At 42.2% G+C, this 19,985-nt stretch overlaps 1 protein-coding gene across 1 annotated transcript; it reads right to left on the bottom strand.

The window, feature by feature from the left end:
• Positions 1 to 393: 393 nt before the first annotated feature.
• foxk1 (forkhead box K1) lies at positions 394 to 16,848 on the bottom strand. The gene is made up of 9 exons (XM_085783640.1): positions 16,237 to 16,848; positions 12,573 to 12,788; positions 9,042 to 9,240; positions 8,783 to 8,929; positions 7,805 to 7,998; positions 7,401 to 7,573; positions 5,963 to 6,214; positions 5,391 to 5,564; positions 394 to 2,687 (listed from the first exon to the last, which is right to left on the bottom strand). Exons 1-9 carry the CDS (start codon positions 16,695 to 16,697, stop codon positions 2,455 to 2,457), a joined length of 2,049 nt encoding a protein of 682 aa, XP_085639766.1. The 5' UTR covers positions 16,698 to 16,848; the 3' UTR covers positions 394 to 2,454.
• Between the last annotated feature and the right edge of the window lie 3,137 nt (positions 16,849 to 19,985).

Genomic DNA, 19,985 nt, shown 5'->3' with positions numbered 1-19,985 from the left:
AGATTAAACACTCATCAACGGCCCTGAGATTCACAATTCACAGTATAAACAAAGGAAAAAGTGTGGAAAAGAAGAACCAGCGAGAATTTGACATTTTTACTTGGTCAATTGACTGATTATTTTCAGCCATAATGCTGAATTACTCCCCCCACACACACAGGTAATAGATTCTATCAGTGTTGTTTCTTTTTTTCCCATCAGGTTTGTTTTACTCTGGATCTGATTCTGTTCATTTCTTTGCAGTTGAATTTTTTTGTTTTTCTGTTTCAAGGTTTGTATGACATTGACCTCATGCATGTCTATTCTTCTCTGCTCATTATTTATACTGTTAAAAAAAAAAGAAAAATGGTACCTAAGAATAAAAGACTGTTGACGAGAGAAGACAATAGAAAATTTACATCAATGAGGAATTTTAATTTGTGCTACACATTAACAAATCACAAAAACAGGAACATTTAAAAATACATATACTTCTCTATTTCCAGAATGTTTACGTATTGATGACAGCCGTTTTTACACATAGCAAAATATTTTTTCTGTTTTTCCAAAATGAGAAAAAATACCTTCTAAATAGCTTTTTTTTATCATTAGCAGAAAGAGCAGCATACAATCATTACGCATCTTTTTTTTTTTTGCTTTTTCTTTTTCATAATGTGCAACAACAATCACTGAAACCTTTGCGCAAATTGTGCCTGATTGCCATTTAAAAGTGAGGCCTGTGTGAGGACATTCGGAAAAAAAGCTAAAGGCAGAGTGAGAATGAGAGAGTCGAGAGGAGGTGGGGGGGAGAAAGTGCTGAAGAATATCTAATTAAGGCAGTGTCTGTGACAGGAATTGCCAACAGCTCGATGCCTGCGCAGATAGAGACTGCTTGCTGAGGAGAGGGGGAGAGAGGTAGACTGGGGGGAGAAAGAAAGAAAGAAAGAAAGGAGGAGTGAAATATATTTTTTTAACAGAGCAGAAATGAAAGCTAAAGAGCCAAAGAGTAGAAAAGATGTTGTCAAATGTACCAAACAGAGAGAAAGAAGAAGAAAAAAAAAAACAGACAAGAGAGCAGGTGAAATGAAACTGTGGTCAAGTGTTGGTCCCGCCCTTCCTCTGATAAAAACTGATACAAGTCTACTAATGCAACATAATTGTCACCACTGTAGTGTTGCTGATCATGTACTGTGAAAGAAGCGCTGTGTTAACAATCTAAAAAGGTAAAGCTGTCTAAAGGTTAAAATTAAATGACAAAAAAAAAAAAAAGTAGAAATATTTAAGGCTTTAAGGATTATTATTATTACAATAATGCTTTGCTGTGCTAAAACAAAACTGTACGCACAGGCTGATCCATTTCTCCTTTTAACCACTACTGAAACAAGAAAAAAAAAAAAGAAATTAAAACAACAATCAGTTTGTCTACATTAGGTTAGCTCCACTTCAATCAACTCCAAATAGTTGCCTCTTTTTTTTTTGTTTTGTTTTGTTTGTTTTGTTTTAGCCCTTCCCCTGCTCCGACTTCACCCAGATCACCTTGAATCTGAGAGGCTCCACTCTGATAAACCCAAACTCAGCTGAAGTGAAGTGAGAACCACAAACGTCCTGGTGGTGGTGGTGGTGGTGTTGGTAGGTGGTGGTGGTGGTCTGGGATTTCCTCCCATCTCTTCTTCAAAAACATCATTACGTCTTTACAGAGGAGAAGACGAGAAGAAGAAGAAGAGACGCCTGCCTCACGTTCTGGTCTCGGCCTCAAATATGAACACGTTTCCGTCTCAACGTTATTCTCTAAGGATTGCCTTACGTTACAATCATATTCATAACACGCTCCCAAGTCCGCAAAACAACCCGGTATACAGGTAAGTCCTCTCTAGCTTTCGTGTTGTGAACTACACAACACCAACTCTGGTCTGATTCTTTTTCTTTCTTTTTTTTTCTGTAAATACAGGCCATTGAAATCTCTGAACACACATTCCCCGGTTTTAAAAACAACCAGGCAGAGGCAGTGATCCTAATCACAAGTGCAGGAGAGGTGAGTTCTTTGGCCTGAGAGTGATGATAACCGATGCATCTGAGATATTCTCTAACATTCACGTAAGTAAAAAGTAGTGCGGAGACGATTTTCAATATGCATAATGCTCTCGTCAGCTTAATGATCTTACTTCCTTGTGTTGTCAGTGAACAGTGGATTACATTTTTTTCTTAAAAAAAAAAAAAAAAAAAAGGCTTTCGAGCTGAAAAAGTCCTGAAAGATTTACTTGCTTTTAAATTCGAGTGTATTTGAAAGTTCTCGTCTATTTTTCACCAAAATATATTTTCCTTGCAATTTATTTCCCTTCTGTCGAGAGAGGCTGCCTGTACATTTTTTGGCCATGTCGGCTGCAGTCATATCAAATGAGTATAAAAGGTGAAGCAGTGAGGGAGGGAGAGGGAGGGGGGGCTGTCCACTGGGTACCTGGTAACAAGGCCTCGCTGTTACTTCCTCGGGTCGTGGGTTTGTGACGTCATGGCAACGATGACGGGCTGCTGGGCCGGTGTGACTTGATGCGGAGCAGATTCGGTCCCGGCCTCGTCCTCCATCTTCGGCCGCTTGGCCTGCGGCGCGCCCGGCTGCTCGGCTAGGGTCTCTGCACTGGGCTGTCGGCTCACGAGCACCGGAGGGGAGCTGGAGGCCTGGGCCGCCAGGATCTGGAGAGGACTACTCAGGCCTGGGAGGAGGAGGAGGAGAAAGGGAGGTCAACTGTCGATGCCATGACCAGGACCGGTGCCTATTTGATTAGATCCTGGACCTCGATCATCTGTCAATCAAAATCTGTAAATAAACTGCGTGTAATGGGTCTATCTCATTGTATCTGAGCTCTGTCTGTGTTTTATTTCTCTATTAAGTCACTCAGATCGCCTGTTTGCCTACTATGGATGCATTTTAATCTGAGAAAAGGAAAAGGGAAATAATTGATTGACAGATGTCAATCATCAGGTTACACAACGACTTAACCAGTGAATTTTTGCTGAGAATAAAGAGGAAAGCAGGAAAAAAGGAAAAACCAAAAGGACACAAACGCGGGCGCATGACGTCTGTCCGACTACCCATTTCTCTGACCATACATTTCTTTATTTTTGCGTCCATTAGTCCCACCTCCCATTTCTCCGACTTAAGTAGCCCTAACCCTTAACCTTACCCTAAACCTAACCTTAACACTGTAGAATGGGTAGTCGGAGAAATGAGCCGTCAGACTTTTGGGCAGTCGGACTGATGTATGCTCCCCCACAAACGCTCTACGCCATAAAGTTAAAGGGACAACGAGGAGTTTCTCCATCGGCAGAACGAAAAATTCCGCGACAATAAAAAAGTCTCATATTAATGTGGATGAATCTACGTTACCCACACTTGTTAATGGGCCCATTTTCAATAAATATATCGTTTTGTCTCTATCATTATTTTGTTATTATTAGTGGTGGCGGAAATGCTGGGCGAGCCGACCAGCGTTTCCTTATTTTCAGTTTTGCGGCGAGTCATGAGAATAACGCTGCCGAATCGCCGTTTATGGTCGGAACTACGACGGTATGTAATCGTCTTCGAACCTCTGACTTTAATTCTTGATGAATGAAAAAATGAGTCTGTCTTGCGCCGGTCAAAGAATTTCACAGTGCGCGCGGAGGTTCATAAATGTAGTGTGAAAACGCTTTGCTTTTCCAAAACTCCTCATTGTCCCTTTAAGTAATAATATACGAATAAGTCTCTATGGAGGGTTTGTGAGGGGGTTTTCAACAAATAAACTGAAAGGTAAGCACACGTTTTTTTTATTGCTAGTCTTGCGTCGTGTGTTATTGATTAGGAGGGATGCCTGTGTGACTTTGTGTTGAGAATCAATGAGTGTATATGGAGAATGAAAACTTCTAAGTCCCATCGTTGTGTGGTTATAGCTGGTTCAGTGCCAAAAACTGATTGACAGATGTCAATCATCAGGTTACGGAATGACGCAACCAGTGAATTTTTGCCAGCAATAAAGAGGAAAGCAGGAAAAAAGGAAAAACCAAAAGGACACAGAAACGCTCTTAGCCATAATAGTAAAGTAAGAATATAGGAATAAGTCTCTATGGAGAGTTTGTTGGGGGGTTTTCAACAAATACCTGCACGCACTTTATTGCCCTGCTGCTATGTGCTGCCTCTCTTGCACTGACCTTTTGCCATTTTTGTGAATGTATTATTTTTAAGTGTCTGTCCATAGAAATGTCTGTTTTTAGATTGTGCCTGTTCTTAGCTTTTATATTTGTTTACTTTTATCTGGGACCTGAGTACAAATTTCATTCTGTCATGTCTAACATGAAGTGGAATGACAATAAATGACTTTGAACTTTGTGTTATTGAAGTCCCATCTTTGTGTGGGCATGATATACAGTATGCTTCAGTGCTTGTAGCCTACAGCTGGTTCAGGGGCTCGAGTGCCGAGGAACCTGTTATGCTGATTTCAGGGGCTTCTAATGTGATATCTGACCTCAGTTGGGCACTATTGAAAGTTTTGATCGATAAAAAACGGCTTCGCTCTGAGACACTCGGATTCAGCGCTCTCTCTCCCCCTCCCTCCCCTACCGCGCCGATTCTGCTGTGATTGGTCAACGTATCGAGGGGCTGAGCCAGAGCCAGGCGAGTTGCCATACAGCGACTTCCACCGAGGTTGTGACGTTACAAAAAGAGACTTTAAAAAAAAACTCTCCAAACTCAAGCCCCGGGTGATCACTGCAACACACGCCTCCCTCATGATATGGCACTTCCATGTCCTCTAAAGCAAGTATCCAACATTTTAATTTATTTATTTTTTAACCTTTGGGTGTGTTTATTTCTTAAATGTTCTTGTGTGATACAGTTGAATGTTATCAGTGTTGTACAAATCACAGTTCTGTTTTTTTTTCTGATAAAAATTGCCTACACACAGTACAACAATCACCATTTAGTGAACTATGATGCAGTAAACATAGAAGAGCAGCAGGGTGTCAGGTTTGAGTTTGATGGATAAGTCCACCATACAGTAGAAAAATAAAAATGTGTTTTAAAGGAGAGTTTCTGTGAGAGCAAAGTATAAACCGCTGATACAAAGGGACAGAACAGGAACAACATCCCAGTAGCCAGTCGGGGTTATTTCAGGTTTACAATTGTTTTTCCATTCTTAAAACTGTGACTTTGGCCACTTTTGCACAATTTAAACATATTTATAAGTCTGAAAAGCTGGAAAAGCATAACAGGCCCCCTTTAACTTTTCAAACAGCAACAAGGAACCATATATTTAATCTACTGTATGTAAATAATGACTTGTAAGCACACAGCGCATGCCACTGTGGTATATTTTTATCCTCGTCTGTTCAGACATCAGCAGTCTGTGTTTTGACAGTGACGGGTGCAAAAAAAACCTCACCTGATGCATTAGCAAGGCTGGTTGCCGTGGCAACAGCCGCAGTGGTGTGTTTGCCATTCTGGGTAACAGCACGAACAGGAAGTTGATGTAAACCTGGAGCCAGGCTCCGTCCATCCCCGCCCTGCACCGCACTGTCCACAGTCTGGATCACTCGCTCTCTGTTCAGCTGCGCTTCTGTTGTAAACACAAAAAAACAAAAAAACACACATTTACTAACACGGTCAAAGAAATATGGATCAAAAACTGAGTTGTATTAGTTGGTTATTTATTGTTATGCACATCCAAAGTCCCAGCCTGTGCATACTTAAAGAAACACAGACACAAAATACTGCTGCAGTGGTGAAACATTTATCAGACGTGAACTTTGTCCTCAGCTCAACAAATAAAATCACCCACTGAAATTACACATCATTCATTAGAAGATACCTAACCCTAAGCAACAAAAAAATATATTGTAATACCTATTTTTACTTTATCATGGTGTGTGTTTGAAAACAGGGTACAAAAAAATAGTCATTTTTAACAGGATCTGAGGGTTAAATAAATAATAAGTCCTAAAGAGATTCACACACCTCTGAGCTCATTGTTGCCGTCCACTCCTCCGATGGAGGGGGCGCTGTAACCATTCGGGGGGTTGGAAAGTGCAGTGGCGCTGGTGACCACCCGCATCATGGTCAGAGCGGACTGAGGGGAGCTCTGGAGCAAGTGGATGGGCTGGATTTGGCCTCCACCACCTGGAACCAAGGCGAGGGCTTTCCCTGTGGACAGGATTGTCGGGTGGGAGGGTGCAGCCATGATGACATGCTGAGCACTGACTGGAGATCCTGCACGGAGATGGACAAACAACAATTTCACCTCTGTTATAGCATTTATACGTGTGTGTGTGAGAGAGCCTCCATTTGTGTGTGTTTGAATGCATTTAGTTTGCATCTGTTCACTAGCGCGACTCGGCTCGACTCGGTTTTTTTTGCTTTTCCACCAGCACCTGGTACCTGGAACATTTTTGGTAACGCCTCAGCCCGGGTTCCAAGCGAGCCAAGGAGATAGATACTAAAACATGACATCAACCGACTGCTTTCCATTGATTAGCCAGAGCGTTGTTACTGGAAGAGTAGCATCAAACCCGTTAATTTTAAAGAGGAACTATGCTACATTTTTACCTTAATTAAACAGCTTTGGAGTAATTGTGATGGTTTAATAAATGGCTTAACTTCCACATTGCGTCTCTTGACTGAAAAACAACTTTGCAAGATCAGAGCCGCTGCCCCGGTGCACTCGTCTCTGCGCACCGCGACACAAATGCGCTCCGTTTCTTGTTTATGACAGATTAAACTACACAAATATACATGTCGTTTCATCGTATATTATATACAGGTAATACTCAGAAAATTAGAATATCGTGAAAAAGTTCATTCATTTAAGTAATTCAACTTAAAAGGTGAAATGAATATATTATTTAGACTCATAACAGGCATTGCAAGATATTTCAAGCTTTTATTTGTTAGAATTTTGATTATTATGGCTTACAGCTTATGAAAACCCCAATCAAAAAATTAGAATATCGTGAAAAAGTTCAATGTTGTAGCTCAAATTGTCACAGCCTCGTCAGCCAATTAATCCAAAACACCTGCAAAGGGTTCCTGAGCCTTTAAAAGCTCTCTGTCTGGTTCAGTACAGTTCGCAATCATGGGGAAGTGAATTAACTTTTTCACGATATTCTAATTTTCTGAGTATTACCTGTATAACATTATCTATCACTCTATTGATTGATTTCTCGCTGGCGTCGTTGAAAACAAATGCACATGGCCAGGAGGAGGGTTAGCAAAACAACAGAAAAGCGACCAGACTTGCATAGTTCCCCTTTAAAAACACACCGGCAGCAACCACGTTGAGGAGGCACTATGAAATACTCTGTACGCTGTGATGGAAAAGCACCTGAACCGAGTAGAGTAGAGCTGTAACTGTGTAGTGGAAAAGAGCCGTAAGTACACCTGTGTGTGCATTGCTCACCTGGGGCGCTCTGAGAGTACCGATACTCAGGTACAGACGCCAGCTTGTTAGCCAGCTGTTCATGGTGGTCGTGGGGGATAGGAGAGCCCTCCCTGCTCAGACACTCGGGAGTCTGGAGCCCGCTGGAGGGAGGAGAGAGGAGGCCCTGGTGGGTCGGGGACGCAGGGGCGCTTCTGAAAAACAAAAGGAAAGGAAAGAGAAGAGGATAAGAAACAACAAAGACACTTAAAACTAACAGGAACACTGAGCTCCTTCACCTGTCAGTACCTTCTGCTAGAAATTAGACTTACTTTGTTCTATCCAATCAAATGATAGCAAGGAGCAGAAGAAGAGAGAGGGAGGGTGAGAGTTAACCGAGTCAAAAAGAAAACGGAGCACACACACACACGCAGCGTCCTGCTTACCTAGAGGAGAGAGGTCCGAATGGCGTCCTAAAGCAAGCCACCCCTCTTTGCCGTCTTTTCCTGAAGGCCTGCTCCACCAGTTTGCTCTCAGAGGCAGAATCCACGCGCCAGAAACTCCCTTTCCCGGGCTCGTCCTGAGAGCGCGCCACTTTCAGGAAGTAGCGGTTGAGAGACAGGTTGTGTCTGATTGAATTCTGGAGGCAAAACACAAGTATTTAGTTTGTGGACACACAGAGAGAGTTACGAAGAGCCAAAAGAAATGAAACATACAGAAAGCCTTTAAAGGGATAGTTCAACATTTTGGCAAATTTGTCCATTGCCATAACCCCAATAGTCATAGCAGTAGGTTCATTACCTTTAATTATCGGTGCATGTTGTTTTGAGATCGGTGGGGCAGAGACGTGGGCTGCTCAGTGAGCACAATGGAGGTGAACGGTACAGGTCCCCTGTCCCTCATCAAACTCATCAAATACACAATCCAACGACTCCAAAACGCTCTGGTGGACAAGTTGTGACCTGCACATTCACCACACTATGAAATAATCATGTAACATTACGAGACGGAGTTGTTTTCGAGGCAGATGCAGCCGGAACTACTTTCCTGACACGGCTGCTGGGCGGAGTGATTTCAAAAGCACAAGTAGTTCTGAGTATTTGTTTCGTGTGTCGTAATGTTACATAATTATACATGATTATTTCATAGCGTGGTGAATGTGCAGGTCACAACTTGTCCACCAGAGCGTTTTGGAGTTGTTGTGTATTTGATGAGTTTGATGAGGGACAGGGGACCTGTACCGTTCACCTCCATTGTGTTCACTGAGCAGCTCATGTCTCTGCCCCGCAGATCTCAAAACTACATGCACCGAAAATACAAGGTAACAAACCTACTCCTATGACTATAGGGATTATGGCAATAGGCGAATTTGCCAAAATGTTGAACTATCCCTTTAATGTCCAGATGAAGAAGGAAGCACCCACCTGCCAGCCCTTGTCTGCAGTGCGGTAGTAGGGGTAGTGTTTGGTGATGTGGGCGTAAATGCCACTGAGAGTCAGCTGTTTGTCCGGGGCGGAGGAGATGGCCTGGACGATCAGCTGTGCATAGGAATACGGCGGCTTGGACTCGTCCTGCACAAACACAGACGTCAAGGTATTAATGACAACATCCCATAATGATGATGATGATGATGATGCACTTATTGTACAATTAACTCTGCAGCATCTTTTAGACTGGGCTCACCTTGGGGCTGTCTCCACCAGCTGACTCCCCCCGCTGCTCACATCCCCCTCCTCTGTGCTCAACAATGCTTCGTCTCTGCTCGGAAACGGCCTTGGCGGCGTATTCAGCTGCTAACTGGAGGTCAGAGGTCACGTTGCGTCCATAGCGATACCCCGACGACCCGGCCCCACGTGGACTGGCCGGACAGGAGTTAGGAACACTGGAGAAGAGAGGAACGAAGTTTGTGTTAATGTCATAATAGGTGATGATGGGGGCCATTTCTGTAAAAACCACATTATTGATTATGTAGATTATTTACCAATAACGACACCGGTCACTTCACCGCTTCGTTAAATCATTTAGCAGCTCAGTTTTTAAATCTAAACTTCAAAATCAAGACTGTGGCAGTTTTTTGTCTTCTCAATCTGGACATATGAAGTAAAACTATGATTTTATTTTATTGTTGATTGGTTGTGTTAAAGGACAATTCCTAATATTTTAGGTCTAAAAGAATGAATCTGAAGATTTTCTTTTTAATGTCTCCTGTTATGCAGTAGTTCTGTCTGTCCCCGCATCGCCACAGCAGTGTGTAATGGGAGCGGACTGATCTTATGCTGTTTACATCCCACAAAACCGCAATTTCTTTTCACAGACAACATGAGATGGCTGTTCAAACATACACCGAGGGGTTTGTTTACTTCAAGAAAGCCGACATGTTTGTGAACGGAGCTGTAATAAAAAGTCTCGCGCGAGAGTCCTCGTTGACGGCTCACTACAGTATGTTCACAGGTCATCTGAGGATCCCATTTGTTTTATCAGCAGTTTATCAGTTTTGTAGCACTAAGAGTAGGTTTATTTTACCTGTAAACAAACTGAGCGCGTCAACTCAACTCTCACGTGAGACTTTGTATTACAGCTCCGTTTACAAACATGTCGGCTTTCTTGAAGTAAACAAACCACTCGGTGTATGTTTGAACAGCCATCTGACGTTGTCTGTGAAAAAAACATTGTGGTTTTGTGGGATGTAAACAGCCTAAACAGCATAAGATCCGTCCGCCCCCATTTATCGCTGCCGTGTGTTGTGTTGCATTTAAAAAGAAAATCTTCAGATTCATTCTTTTAGACCTAAAATATTAGAAAACTATAGCTCCAGGTTGAATTTGCCTGGAATTGTCCTTTAAGTGACAAACAAATGACATGAAACAAGACCTGAAAATAAACAGCACAAGGAGCAAGTAAAGCTTTGCTATTTAAGTCCACAGTTAAGTTTCCACATTTATTAAATAAAGTATGAAATTTGAAATACTGATCATTTTATTTCTAATTATACATAAACAAAATATATGTTTCAATGTAATCTCTTCTCACTCACATCTGATCTTCCACACACACAGACACACACATGGTCTATGTTTGGAAACTGATTACAGCTCAGCTGCACTGCGTTTTAAACATACATAGCGTTCACAACAATGTGCAGAAATAGTATGTTAATTATCAACCCGGTTTTATCTGTTGCTGTTGAGAGACAGGACAGAGGGGAAACCCGGTAACTTATTATACAACATACACCTGCTTCTGTTAGTAAAGTAAACACTGGTTTCTGGGAGAGTCAGTGTGCTTTGATTTGCCTTTGGCAACAGAGAGCCACAGATAGAGATAGAGTAACGCACAGAGGGAGACGGAGAATATGTTTGTGTTTCTTGGCTGGGGGAAACTGGGCTACAGGCTCTGTTTAGAGAACGGCTCAGCATGCTCCGTCCTGAAAAATGAATGAAGACCAACAGAAATGTCTAACCGTGCTTAGGGACGTCTTATATTTAAAACACACACTTGTATCTGTAAAGCTACACTCATGCATCATTAAAAGTTACGGAGCAGAGCTCATCTCGTCTGCAACCGACAACAACCGTTTCACTCCTGTGCTTGTCTATAGGAGCCAGAGGGCGGTGGTGATGTTGTTATTATATATATAGTACTTTTCAGTTGTCAAACTGGAAAGGTGACAGTTACCAGTCCCGTGAAAAGACACTGTTGGTGTTTCAAAAGTGGGAGCATGTGCTTGTGCACAATGCTTTTCCGTTGTGTGTGTTGTATGTGTGGACACAAGGTGGTGACACAACAATCTGCCCGAAAAAGGCCACACTGAAAGTGGTTGTGAGATGTACGAGCAAACGTCTTTACTCTGTGTGTTGTGTGTGTGTGTGTGTGTGTCCACGTGTGAGAGAACAGGAGCTGAGGGCTGAGTGGGAGGGGTGGGGGGGGGCTCTGAAAAGGAAACCACGAATGGACGGAAAAACGGCCTGCAGGCAAAACAATCTGCCCGATAGCCAATCGCACGCCTCAAAGCTGCAGCCACTCCATATAAGGCGTGCACACACAAGCCGACATTGGTGGGGATGTGTGATGTAGAGACGAAGCCAGACCAGCAGAGGGAGCTCTCACCGCCACCACCCTGCACTCTCACATGCTGCTTACATTTATAGAGCAGTGATTCTCAAACATGTGCTATCATCACAGCTGATTATAGAGCAGATTTCCATCTCAACAGCAACAGCGCAGGAGCTGCACCTTCACCCAGGACAGTGAAAATGAGCCGACAGCAGCCTGTGGTCGGGGGAAAAAAAAGCTGCAGCTCTTTGAAAAACCCACAAGAAAACAGATCCTCACGTATTCAAGTCAGCCCACACAGGCGACTACATAAACACTAGCGTACAAGCACGGATCCAAGATAAGGAGACGAGGTAAATGATTCATATAATTGAACAGATCTGAAACAGTGGCCATAAGACACACTCACTCCGTCATTACTGTAGTTCTGCTTCGTAACGAAGTTCAGTCTGGGCAGTAAAATGTGTATATTTTCTTAAAACAAATGACTGGTCTGATAAGGAAAGATCCTTGAAAGCAATTCAATCCCCGACAAACAAGTCATGTCCTAAACCTCATATATTACAAAATAAAAAACAAGCATTGAAATAAAAGTGTTGAAATATACTATACTGATTTTACATGTATATTTACATGTAATTTACTTACATTATTTTGATTAGGAGGAGACCATGTGCAAGCCTCTGATTTCTTGACCTTTCCTGTCACATACTTTATGTGTTACCCAATTAATTGCATAATTAATATCAAAACTTTTAACAAATGATATATTTGTATATTAATGTAATGTTTTTTCTTTCCAATTTTTTTTTTTACATCAAAATTGTTTGTTTTATTCAAGTTGAAATCTTTAAGATATTACATTTTCTGTCACCTAAAACAAAAAATACCATCAAAGCAAGTGTTTTTTCTTACAAAATTACAATTTAATCAATTATATAAATATAACTAAGTTGTCAGATTTATTAATATTTTTAATTTAAACTCACAACCTGCATCTCAATCTAAACATACATTACATTTTTAGCACCAAACTTCAACAATACAACACAGACTCCTGCCACCAAGTCTGCTTTCACATTCGAAGTTGTGTGTGTTGCATGCTGTGATTGCATTAAGTAGACATGCAGTTGTTGGTGTGTCTGTGGGGTCTCTCCTTACCTGATGGTGCCCGTGGGCGAGGGCAGCGGAGAGCCAAACGCCCTGATGTGCTCTTCATGCTGCTGCACTGTGGGAATGCTGATTTTAAGAGGGGAAATGTGGGGCAGGAGCTGGCGAGGGGGAGGAGAGGTCTGCTCTTTCTCTCGGCGCCCCTCGGGCTCCAGGAGTGACATGAACTGGATCTTGATGACCGTGCTGGGAAAACGAAACACACACCTGGAGAGCAGGACGAAAGAAAAAGAAGAAGAAGACAAAGGTTGATTACCATCATCCTTACTTATACATTAACTGACAGTTTAGCATTTAAATATCATAGAAACATCCTGGAGCGTCTTATCATGTCACATGATCCTCCTAAAGTTCGCAGAGCTCTCCCGAAACCACACAGGTGCAAATGTTTCCATTTTTCTAAACAGACGTGTCTTAAAAATCTAAAACTACAAAGTGCTGCTGAGCAGAATGTGAGTTTTAACGGCGACAACTGGGCAAACTCCATCTGCTGAGGAAGATCATGTGAAACCCAGACAACAGCTGCTAACTTGGACCTTCTGGCGAGATTATTTAGTCAACAACTGTCTCAAAGGACGAAAACAAACATTGAAAACACAAAATTATTAAGTACGCATGTTGTGTTTGAGTCCAGAGTGGCTCTTTTTTTTCTTTCTTTTTCTTTTTTAAAGCAATGATACTTTCCCCTTAACCACAGGGGTTTGTTTATAATACACACAATATCTGTAGTCAACACCTTCCACTGACAACGACAACGACAACGAGAGTTAACACAAAACCCGTTAGCCTGGATTTCCTCTTGTCTACGTTCCGCAGGTCTGGACAACTGCCTCAATAAAAGCGAGGATAAGTCAAGGGCCCACGTCAGCTCACACCCAAACAAAACCCTTAGATATAATTATATGTGTGCGGGATTTGGTGAAGATTTTTTACAATAGAACCATTATTTACTATTATACATAGTTTTCAGGTTGTTGTTTTTTTCTTCCCAGTGGTTAGTGTATTCAGTGAAGCCAAGTCAAACCTTTGTGACTGCACCCGTCTTATCTGCCCACCTATTATGTCTTTGAGGACCAAACCAGATCCTTTCAAGGAGGTTTTGAGCTATATTGAAGTTCAGGCTCAGGCCTCCATATGAATATACATATATATATATATATATATATAGAGAGAGAGAGAGAGAGAGCTGCAAATTGTGTTAAGCAGTTGTAGATACAAGATGGTTACATAAAATATGGAAGAAATGTTCCATCTCCTCTCTTTAATTTGTCTCCTGGAAAACTGTGGCTGCCAATCCAACACTGGATCCATGAGCAGACTCCTCAGAGCTGTATCCGTGCCTAAAGCAGGCCATCCTCGACGACAACCGAATGTCCGCTGCGATTGCGGGGAAGAAGAGTCCTGTGGCAAACTCTGAGGGAGCTAACAGGCTTCCTTCCTTGGCTGACGGAGATGAAAGAGACTGTCCTTACAACAACTTCACCAGCCCCCCTGCTGTATGACAGTGCAGCAAAGAAGAGAGCCACTGTTGAAAGAAATCACATGGCATTTCGATTAGTGTTTGCTAGAGGGCACACGTAGGAGACGCTGAGACAAAGTGGAAGAAGGTTCAGCGGTTTGATCGCACCAGATTCAGCTTCTTTCTCCACATAGCGATCAACATGGTGGTGGTGCTACCAATAGACTTGGTGGCTGTGACAGGCCAAATTAAGGTTTGCAAAAGTAGCAGCAAAAGACAAATGTCTGCTGTGTGACCTGCCAGAGAATTATGACTTGAAAGATTTATGTTAACAACAAGGCAATGACCCCTGACACAAAGACAGATCTAACACAAGAATAGCCTAAAACAACAATGTTAATGTGCTGGAGCAGCCAAGTCAGAGTCTAGGCCTCAGTCCAATCCAGACTTCGAGGCAGGACCTGAAAATTGCTGCTGACTCAGGGCCCGAGAGAAACTTGACAGAGCTTGAATAGTTTTTGCAAAAGAAAGCTAAGATTTCCAGAAGAATCACTACAACAAAAACAACAACTGCAAAGATTCGAAGCTGTTATATTAGTCAAAATGTGCATGTTTGTACACATTTTAAATACTCTTACATGCTGAAACCTATTTGTAGACATTTGTTATCCAAATGAATCCAATGTAATTCAACGCTGTAAAATGCAGAAATAGATGAGTACTATAAATGTAAACCGGAATAACTAAATTAATTTACTCCTCTGCTCCACATTTAATTAAAGGAGTTCCAGATATAACTCAGCGAGAGTTTGTAATCCTGAGACAGGCTCCAAGGCCCAGAAAGACGACACATGCAAAGATGGCTGTGCTGCTAGATACGGCCTTTGGTTTGTAAGTCTTGTGTTTACTCCATGTGCGCCTGCAACGAGGATGTCATTTCAGCCAGCACTTCCTATTCCATGTCCGACACACCCCCAAACAGTGTGGACAGCCTATCAGAGAGGATACGAGCACATCCCCCACACACCCCTCCTCCAACCTCCTCCCTCCTCCGCTCCACCCTGTGATTGACTAACACACAAAGTCAAAGCTTTCAGTTTCTACGACTCTCCAACGAACCAGAGGGGGCAAAAATAGTTCACCTCGACAATTGTGCAACATTAATAAAGCTTTAAAAACAACAACAACACACACATTTAAAAGCAGATATCTCACCCTAACTCTACCTAAAAAAAGAAAAGAAAAAGGAAAGGGCATTTGTAGCCACACATCAAAAACAAACACACCTCTCCCTATAGGACTCGTGAGCTCAACTGTCAGGGGTGCGTTTGTTTACATTACTGTTGACGTGACGGCGACACGTTGGCTAACAGCCGCACAAGGTGTTAGCTAATATTATTACAGCTATAAAAAAAAAAGTGTTCAGAGACAACTTTCACTAGCAACAAAAAGACAATGTAAAGAAAAGTGTGTAAAGTAAATTTACTGTTTAACTATAATATAGGCCCAGCCACAATATGACAAGCAAAAAAAGGCAGTTGCCAACGAGCTTGTTGCCATGCAGGCTAAGTGAAGTGGAGCTAACTTTGCTAAGAGCTAAAACTAGCATGATTTATTCAAACACGGCCTCCAGACAACTCAATGTCAACTTTAAGTTTAATTGAAATCAAAGTCATGATTTATAATGTTGCAACATAGCGGTCCAAACCCATATTTTACCGATTTTACCCATTTTTCATCCGCAATCTAACACCAGATCAAATCAAACCGTTCTGTTTTAATGTGATTGGGGGGTGTCATGAGAAACTTTGTATCCCCGTCGGAATCTGTTTCCCTCATGGGTGGTCTACGTCATAAACGGTCAAAATATTTAAAATAAATGACTACCAAAACTCTTCAAAAGAATAACAAACTTAACATCCACTTAGATGTTTTTTCAGTGATTCTATCGTTATGTGTTCCGCAGAAGAGGAGGAGGATGAGTGGGGGGTTTGTTGGTGGAGGGGGTCAGATTTTAAAAGCGGATGCAAATGTACCGTAACATGTGCTGCAGCAAAGCTGTCAGTGCGGTAAGTTAACGTTAACGTCCTGTGGCCGCCGGCGGACACTACCGTTGTTGCCATAATTAGCCTGTTGGTAGCTAACTGGCTATGCTAACTAACTAACTGACTGACTAAACTGTCTGGCTGCACTCACTCTCTGGGCAGCGGCAGCGGGGGCGCGCCTCTCCGCTGGAACACCCCGTCAACGAACACGCCGTTCTTGCCCAGGCACCGGAGGGAGAAGCCGTTAGCCTCGTCGTAGGTGATCTGCAGGTGTCGCCGTGAAATAAAACTCGAGTGACCCATGTTGATGTCCACGGAGCCGTGAGACGAGTTCCGGCCTATGGTGACCGTCCTCTGGCGCATGACAAACTCAAAGTCCCGGCCCTCCAGCCTGGCGAGGGCCTGCGAGGAAGGAGCGGCGAAGCGCACCGGGAGAAGCCCGCCGGCGTCGGAGTTGTTGCGGGCGGCTTCCATCAGCGGAGGACCCAGGAGGGCGAGCGAGGGCTGGTGGTGATAGGAGTGCGAGGTCACCGCGACTCGTACGGGGCTGCACGGTGCTGACTGCAGAGCAAGCAAGGCTCTAGCCCCGGTGTCGTCCCGGTAGTCTGCCATCTTCTTTTTTTTTTTTTTTTTGAAAGGGGTCAACACTCTCACACTCACTCACACGCACACACACTTTACTTCTCGCACACTGTACAGAGTTGCAACGTGAGAGTTTTCGGCCAGGGCACTTGTTCACTCCGTGGCTCTCGGAACAACATGGAGTCCACAGGTCGGTGGGAAAAAACGGGAGCGGAGTTCTCGCAGGAACCGGACTGATGCTGCGTTCAAGGCCCCCCCGTACTGCTGCTGCTGCTGCTGCGAACACACAAGCACAGTCACTGAAATCTGAACACACAATAAACTGAAATCTGAACACACAACCCTAATAATAAGAATAAGAATAATGACCACAATAATAATATGACATGCGGGTTTCTCGCCAGATTGTAAGCCAGGAAAGTCATATAGCTGCTGCTTGTTTCATGTAAGATGAAAATCATGGCTCAAGAATTTCATGGTCACTCAAAACTGAAGAGAGAATAAGGAGGAGTTAGTATTTACAGCAGCGTTGTGCTTTAAAGTTTAATACACATGCAGATGTGTCGTGGCTGTGTTTATCACCTTTATCCTTTTCTGCTGCCTCGTTTTTCTGGGAGTCAATCATCAGCTGAAGTAAATCCACAAGACTCTGAAAGCAAACATGTAGAAGAAAATGATGATTATTATATTATTGATTGATGATTATTATTTTTCTGAATACACACTGTACCCTAATAATAAAAATGATAGTAACAACAACAATAATAATAACAATAATTCAAAAAGAGAAAGAAAGGAGGAAGTGCTGCTTGGATCACTGTCTTAGACAGGTGCTCTTCAGTGAGGCAGGTGCATCTTTGCAAAAACAAAGACTCAAGGGACTTCTTACTGTGAAAAAAGGATGCAGATGTCCAAGAAAAAAAAAGGACTGAGGCACTCTGCCCAGGGCGATACGTGTAGGGTTTTTTTTATTTGTCTTTGCTCTCAATAAATTTATTATAATTTTTTTACCTGACGACAGAGTGCCTCAGTCCCTTTTTTCTCTTGAACATCTGCATCTTCTTTTCACAGGAAGAAGTCCCTGGAGTCCTTCGTTTTGTAGAAAATAAAATAAATAATAAGAATAACAACAATAATGACTCTGAAACTAGCTACAACATTCACACATTTTAGGAAATTAATTGATTCTCGGTTACTCTGTTGTGGTTGAGATTTTCTAGATCAGCTGATGGGACATTGATAGGTGAAGACAGGAAATATGATCAAAGTATCATACAGACAAAGTAGCTATAATAGTCATAAAGTAGTTACAGTGAAGAGTAGTAGGCTAGTACAGTAATAAGTTACAGTAAGAGCTTATAGCGAGTCTTGTCATTTTAATACTGAATCAGGGCCTGCTCAGCATTTTCATACTGCATAATTATCCTAAATGTACCATGCAGTGCGTCTCCACTCATCTTATTCAGGGTTTTCCTTTAAGTTATTACCCCCTCTGTAATCCCCAACCTGCCATCAGCGGGATGCAGCTATAGGTTATGTTCCCTGAACGCAACATCTGGTCGCCTCGGTCGATAGGCTGCAGTTTAATGTCGTCACACCAGGAAACAGGAGGCTGAGTTCAGTAGTATCTCGAGATTTGTGCTGGCCTGTGGTGTTTTTCAATCTGGGCTGATCATTTATTACAGTCTTTCACTTTCACGTCTTTCTAGGATTGCAGTTTTTTGTTGTTGTTTTTTCAAACAAAGTTAGTCAATGAAGAGCACAAACCCCTGTGTGCACTGAGTAGGCTAAAACTACACAAACATGGCCAAAACATTGTTCCAAATAAGTTCTTAAATCAAACTAATGACAGCTACTGAAAACACACACAACACGGCTTTTATAGGGATTATATTTCATATTGTAACAGTTATTAATGATAAATAATAACGGTAATAATGGTCCGTTTTGTGTAATATCACAGATTCCACCTATTTTCAGCAACCTTCAGCTAAACCGTCGCATTAACCAGATCCCAACTCTGAGAACATGTGGTGTCTGCAGTGAAGCTGGTTTGCCCACCTCCGATTTTTTTTTTTTTTGTCTTTCTTTTTTTTTTTATCTCTACCCTCTGTTTATAAACATGGAAAGAACAAGATGGTTAAAAAACTCGGATAATGGATCTGAGCAGGAGCAGGAGCAGGAACCGACAACAACCACACACAAAAAAAAAGTAAACAGAGCACCCACTAGAGTGTGCTGCTGGGATATAAAACAGTGTGTAGAGGGAGATAGATTATATAAAGTCACAGAAACTGTGTGTGCATAGTACACATAACACCACTTCCTGCACTTTATCACCGAAATATCTGGTCAAAAATTAACTTATTGTGTTGCTGATATCAGAGTTATCCGAGTAAACCGGACCTACCTTTTTAGATGGTTAGTTAGACCTGGAAATTTAAAATGTATTTCAGTCACACGTCATGTTACAAAGATGGAGAGAAATGCAAACACCTGTATAATGTAATTTAATTAATCAGCCTACTACAAATATTGCTATGTGAGGTTTTCTGTTGGTTAAATATAATATAACTCATAATTTTATGGTGAAACCTTTAGAGTATAGTGACAAGTGCTGCTGATGTTTGGTTTTCATGGACAGAGACAACAGGCACAGGTGTGTAAAAAGCAACTCCACTCACAGACTTAAAACTACTGTATATTCAGTTGTTTTGCATCTGTTTGATTGCTATGCATATGCATATATTTACTTCTTTTTGCATCTTTGTTACTTAATTGCATTTTTTAAATTAATTTTGTGTGTCTCTTTGTAGTTGTTTCATTGATTTGCAAAGAAAAATAGTTCTCAAACTTCTCACTTCATCTGGGCCCCTTTCTCCTCTGGGTCAACGGTTGACTAATTATATAGCAAGTTAGCATGTTATTTTGTCCACCTGACCTGAGCCCATACCGCAGAAATATTCTACTAGTGAAGCAACAGTCAACATATTTTTGAAACTTCTGTGAATGCATAACAAAGATTTTTGTCATACAACTATGTCTAAATGGTAAATGGTCTATATTTTATATAGCGCTTTTCCATCGGAAACAATACCCAAAGCGCTTTCAGTATATCATACATCACATTCACCCATTCACACACACATTCACACACTGATGGCGGAAGCTGCCATGCAAGGTGCTAACCACGACCCATCAGGAGCAAGGTGGGTAAGGTGTCTTGCCCAAGGACACTACGGCAGCAACCAGGACAGAGCGGGATTCGAACCGCCAACCCTCTGATCATTGGACGACCCGCTCTACCACCCGAGCCAC

This window comes from Trachurus japonicus, chromosome 1 (assembly GCF_045865225.1).
Source record: "Trachurus japonicus isolate A0001 chromosome 1, Traja_1.0".
Lineage (NCBI taxonomy): Eukaryota > Metazoa > Chordata > Actinopteri > Carangiformes > Carangidae > Trachurus > Trachurus japonicus.
This window is presented reverse-complemented; position numbering and strand designations above follow the sequence as displayed.

Coding starts and splice junctions, on each gene's coding strand:
- foxk1 (XM_085783640.1), bottom strand. CDS start 16,697: ATGGCAGACTACCGGGACGACACCGGGGCTAGAGCCTTGCTTGCTCTG. Junction 12,789..16,236: donor CCGCTGCCGCTGCCCAGAGA/GTGAGTGCAGCC, acceptor CCTGCTCTCCAG/GTGTGTGTTTCGTTTTCCCA. Junction 2,688..5,390: donor CAGCCTTGCTAATGCATCAG/GTGAGGTTTTTT, acceptor TCCTCCTCCCAG/GCCTGAGTAGTCCTCTCCAG.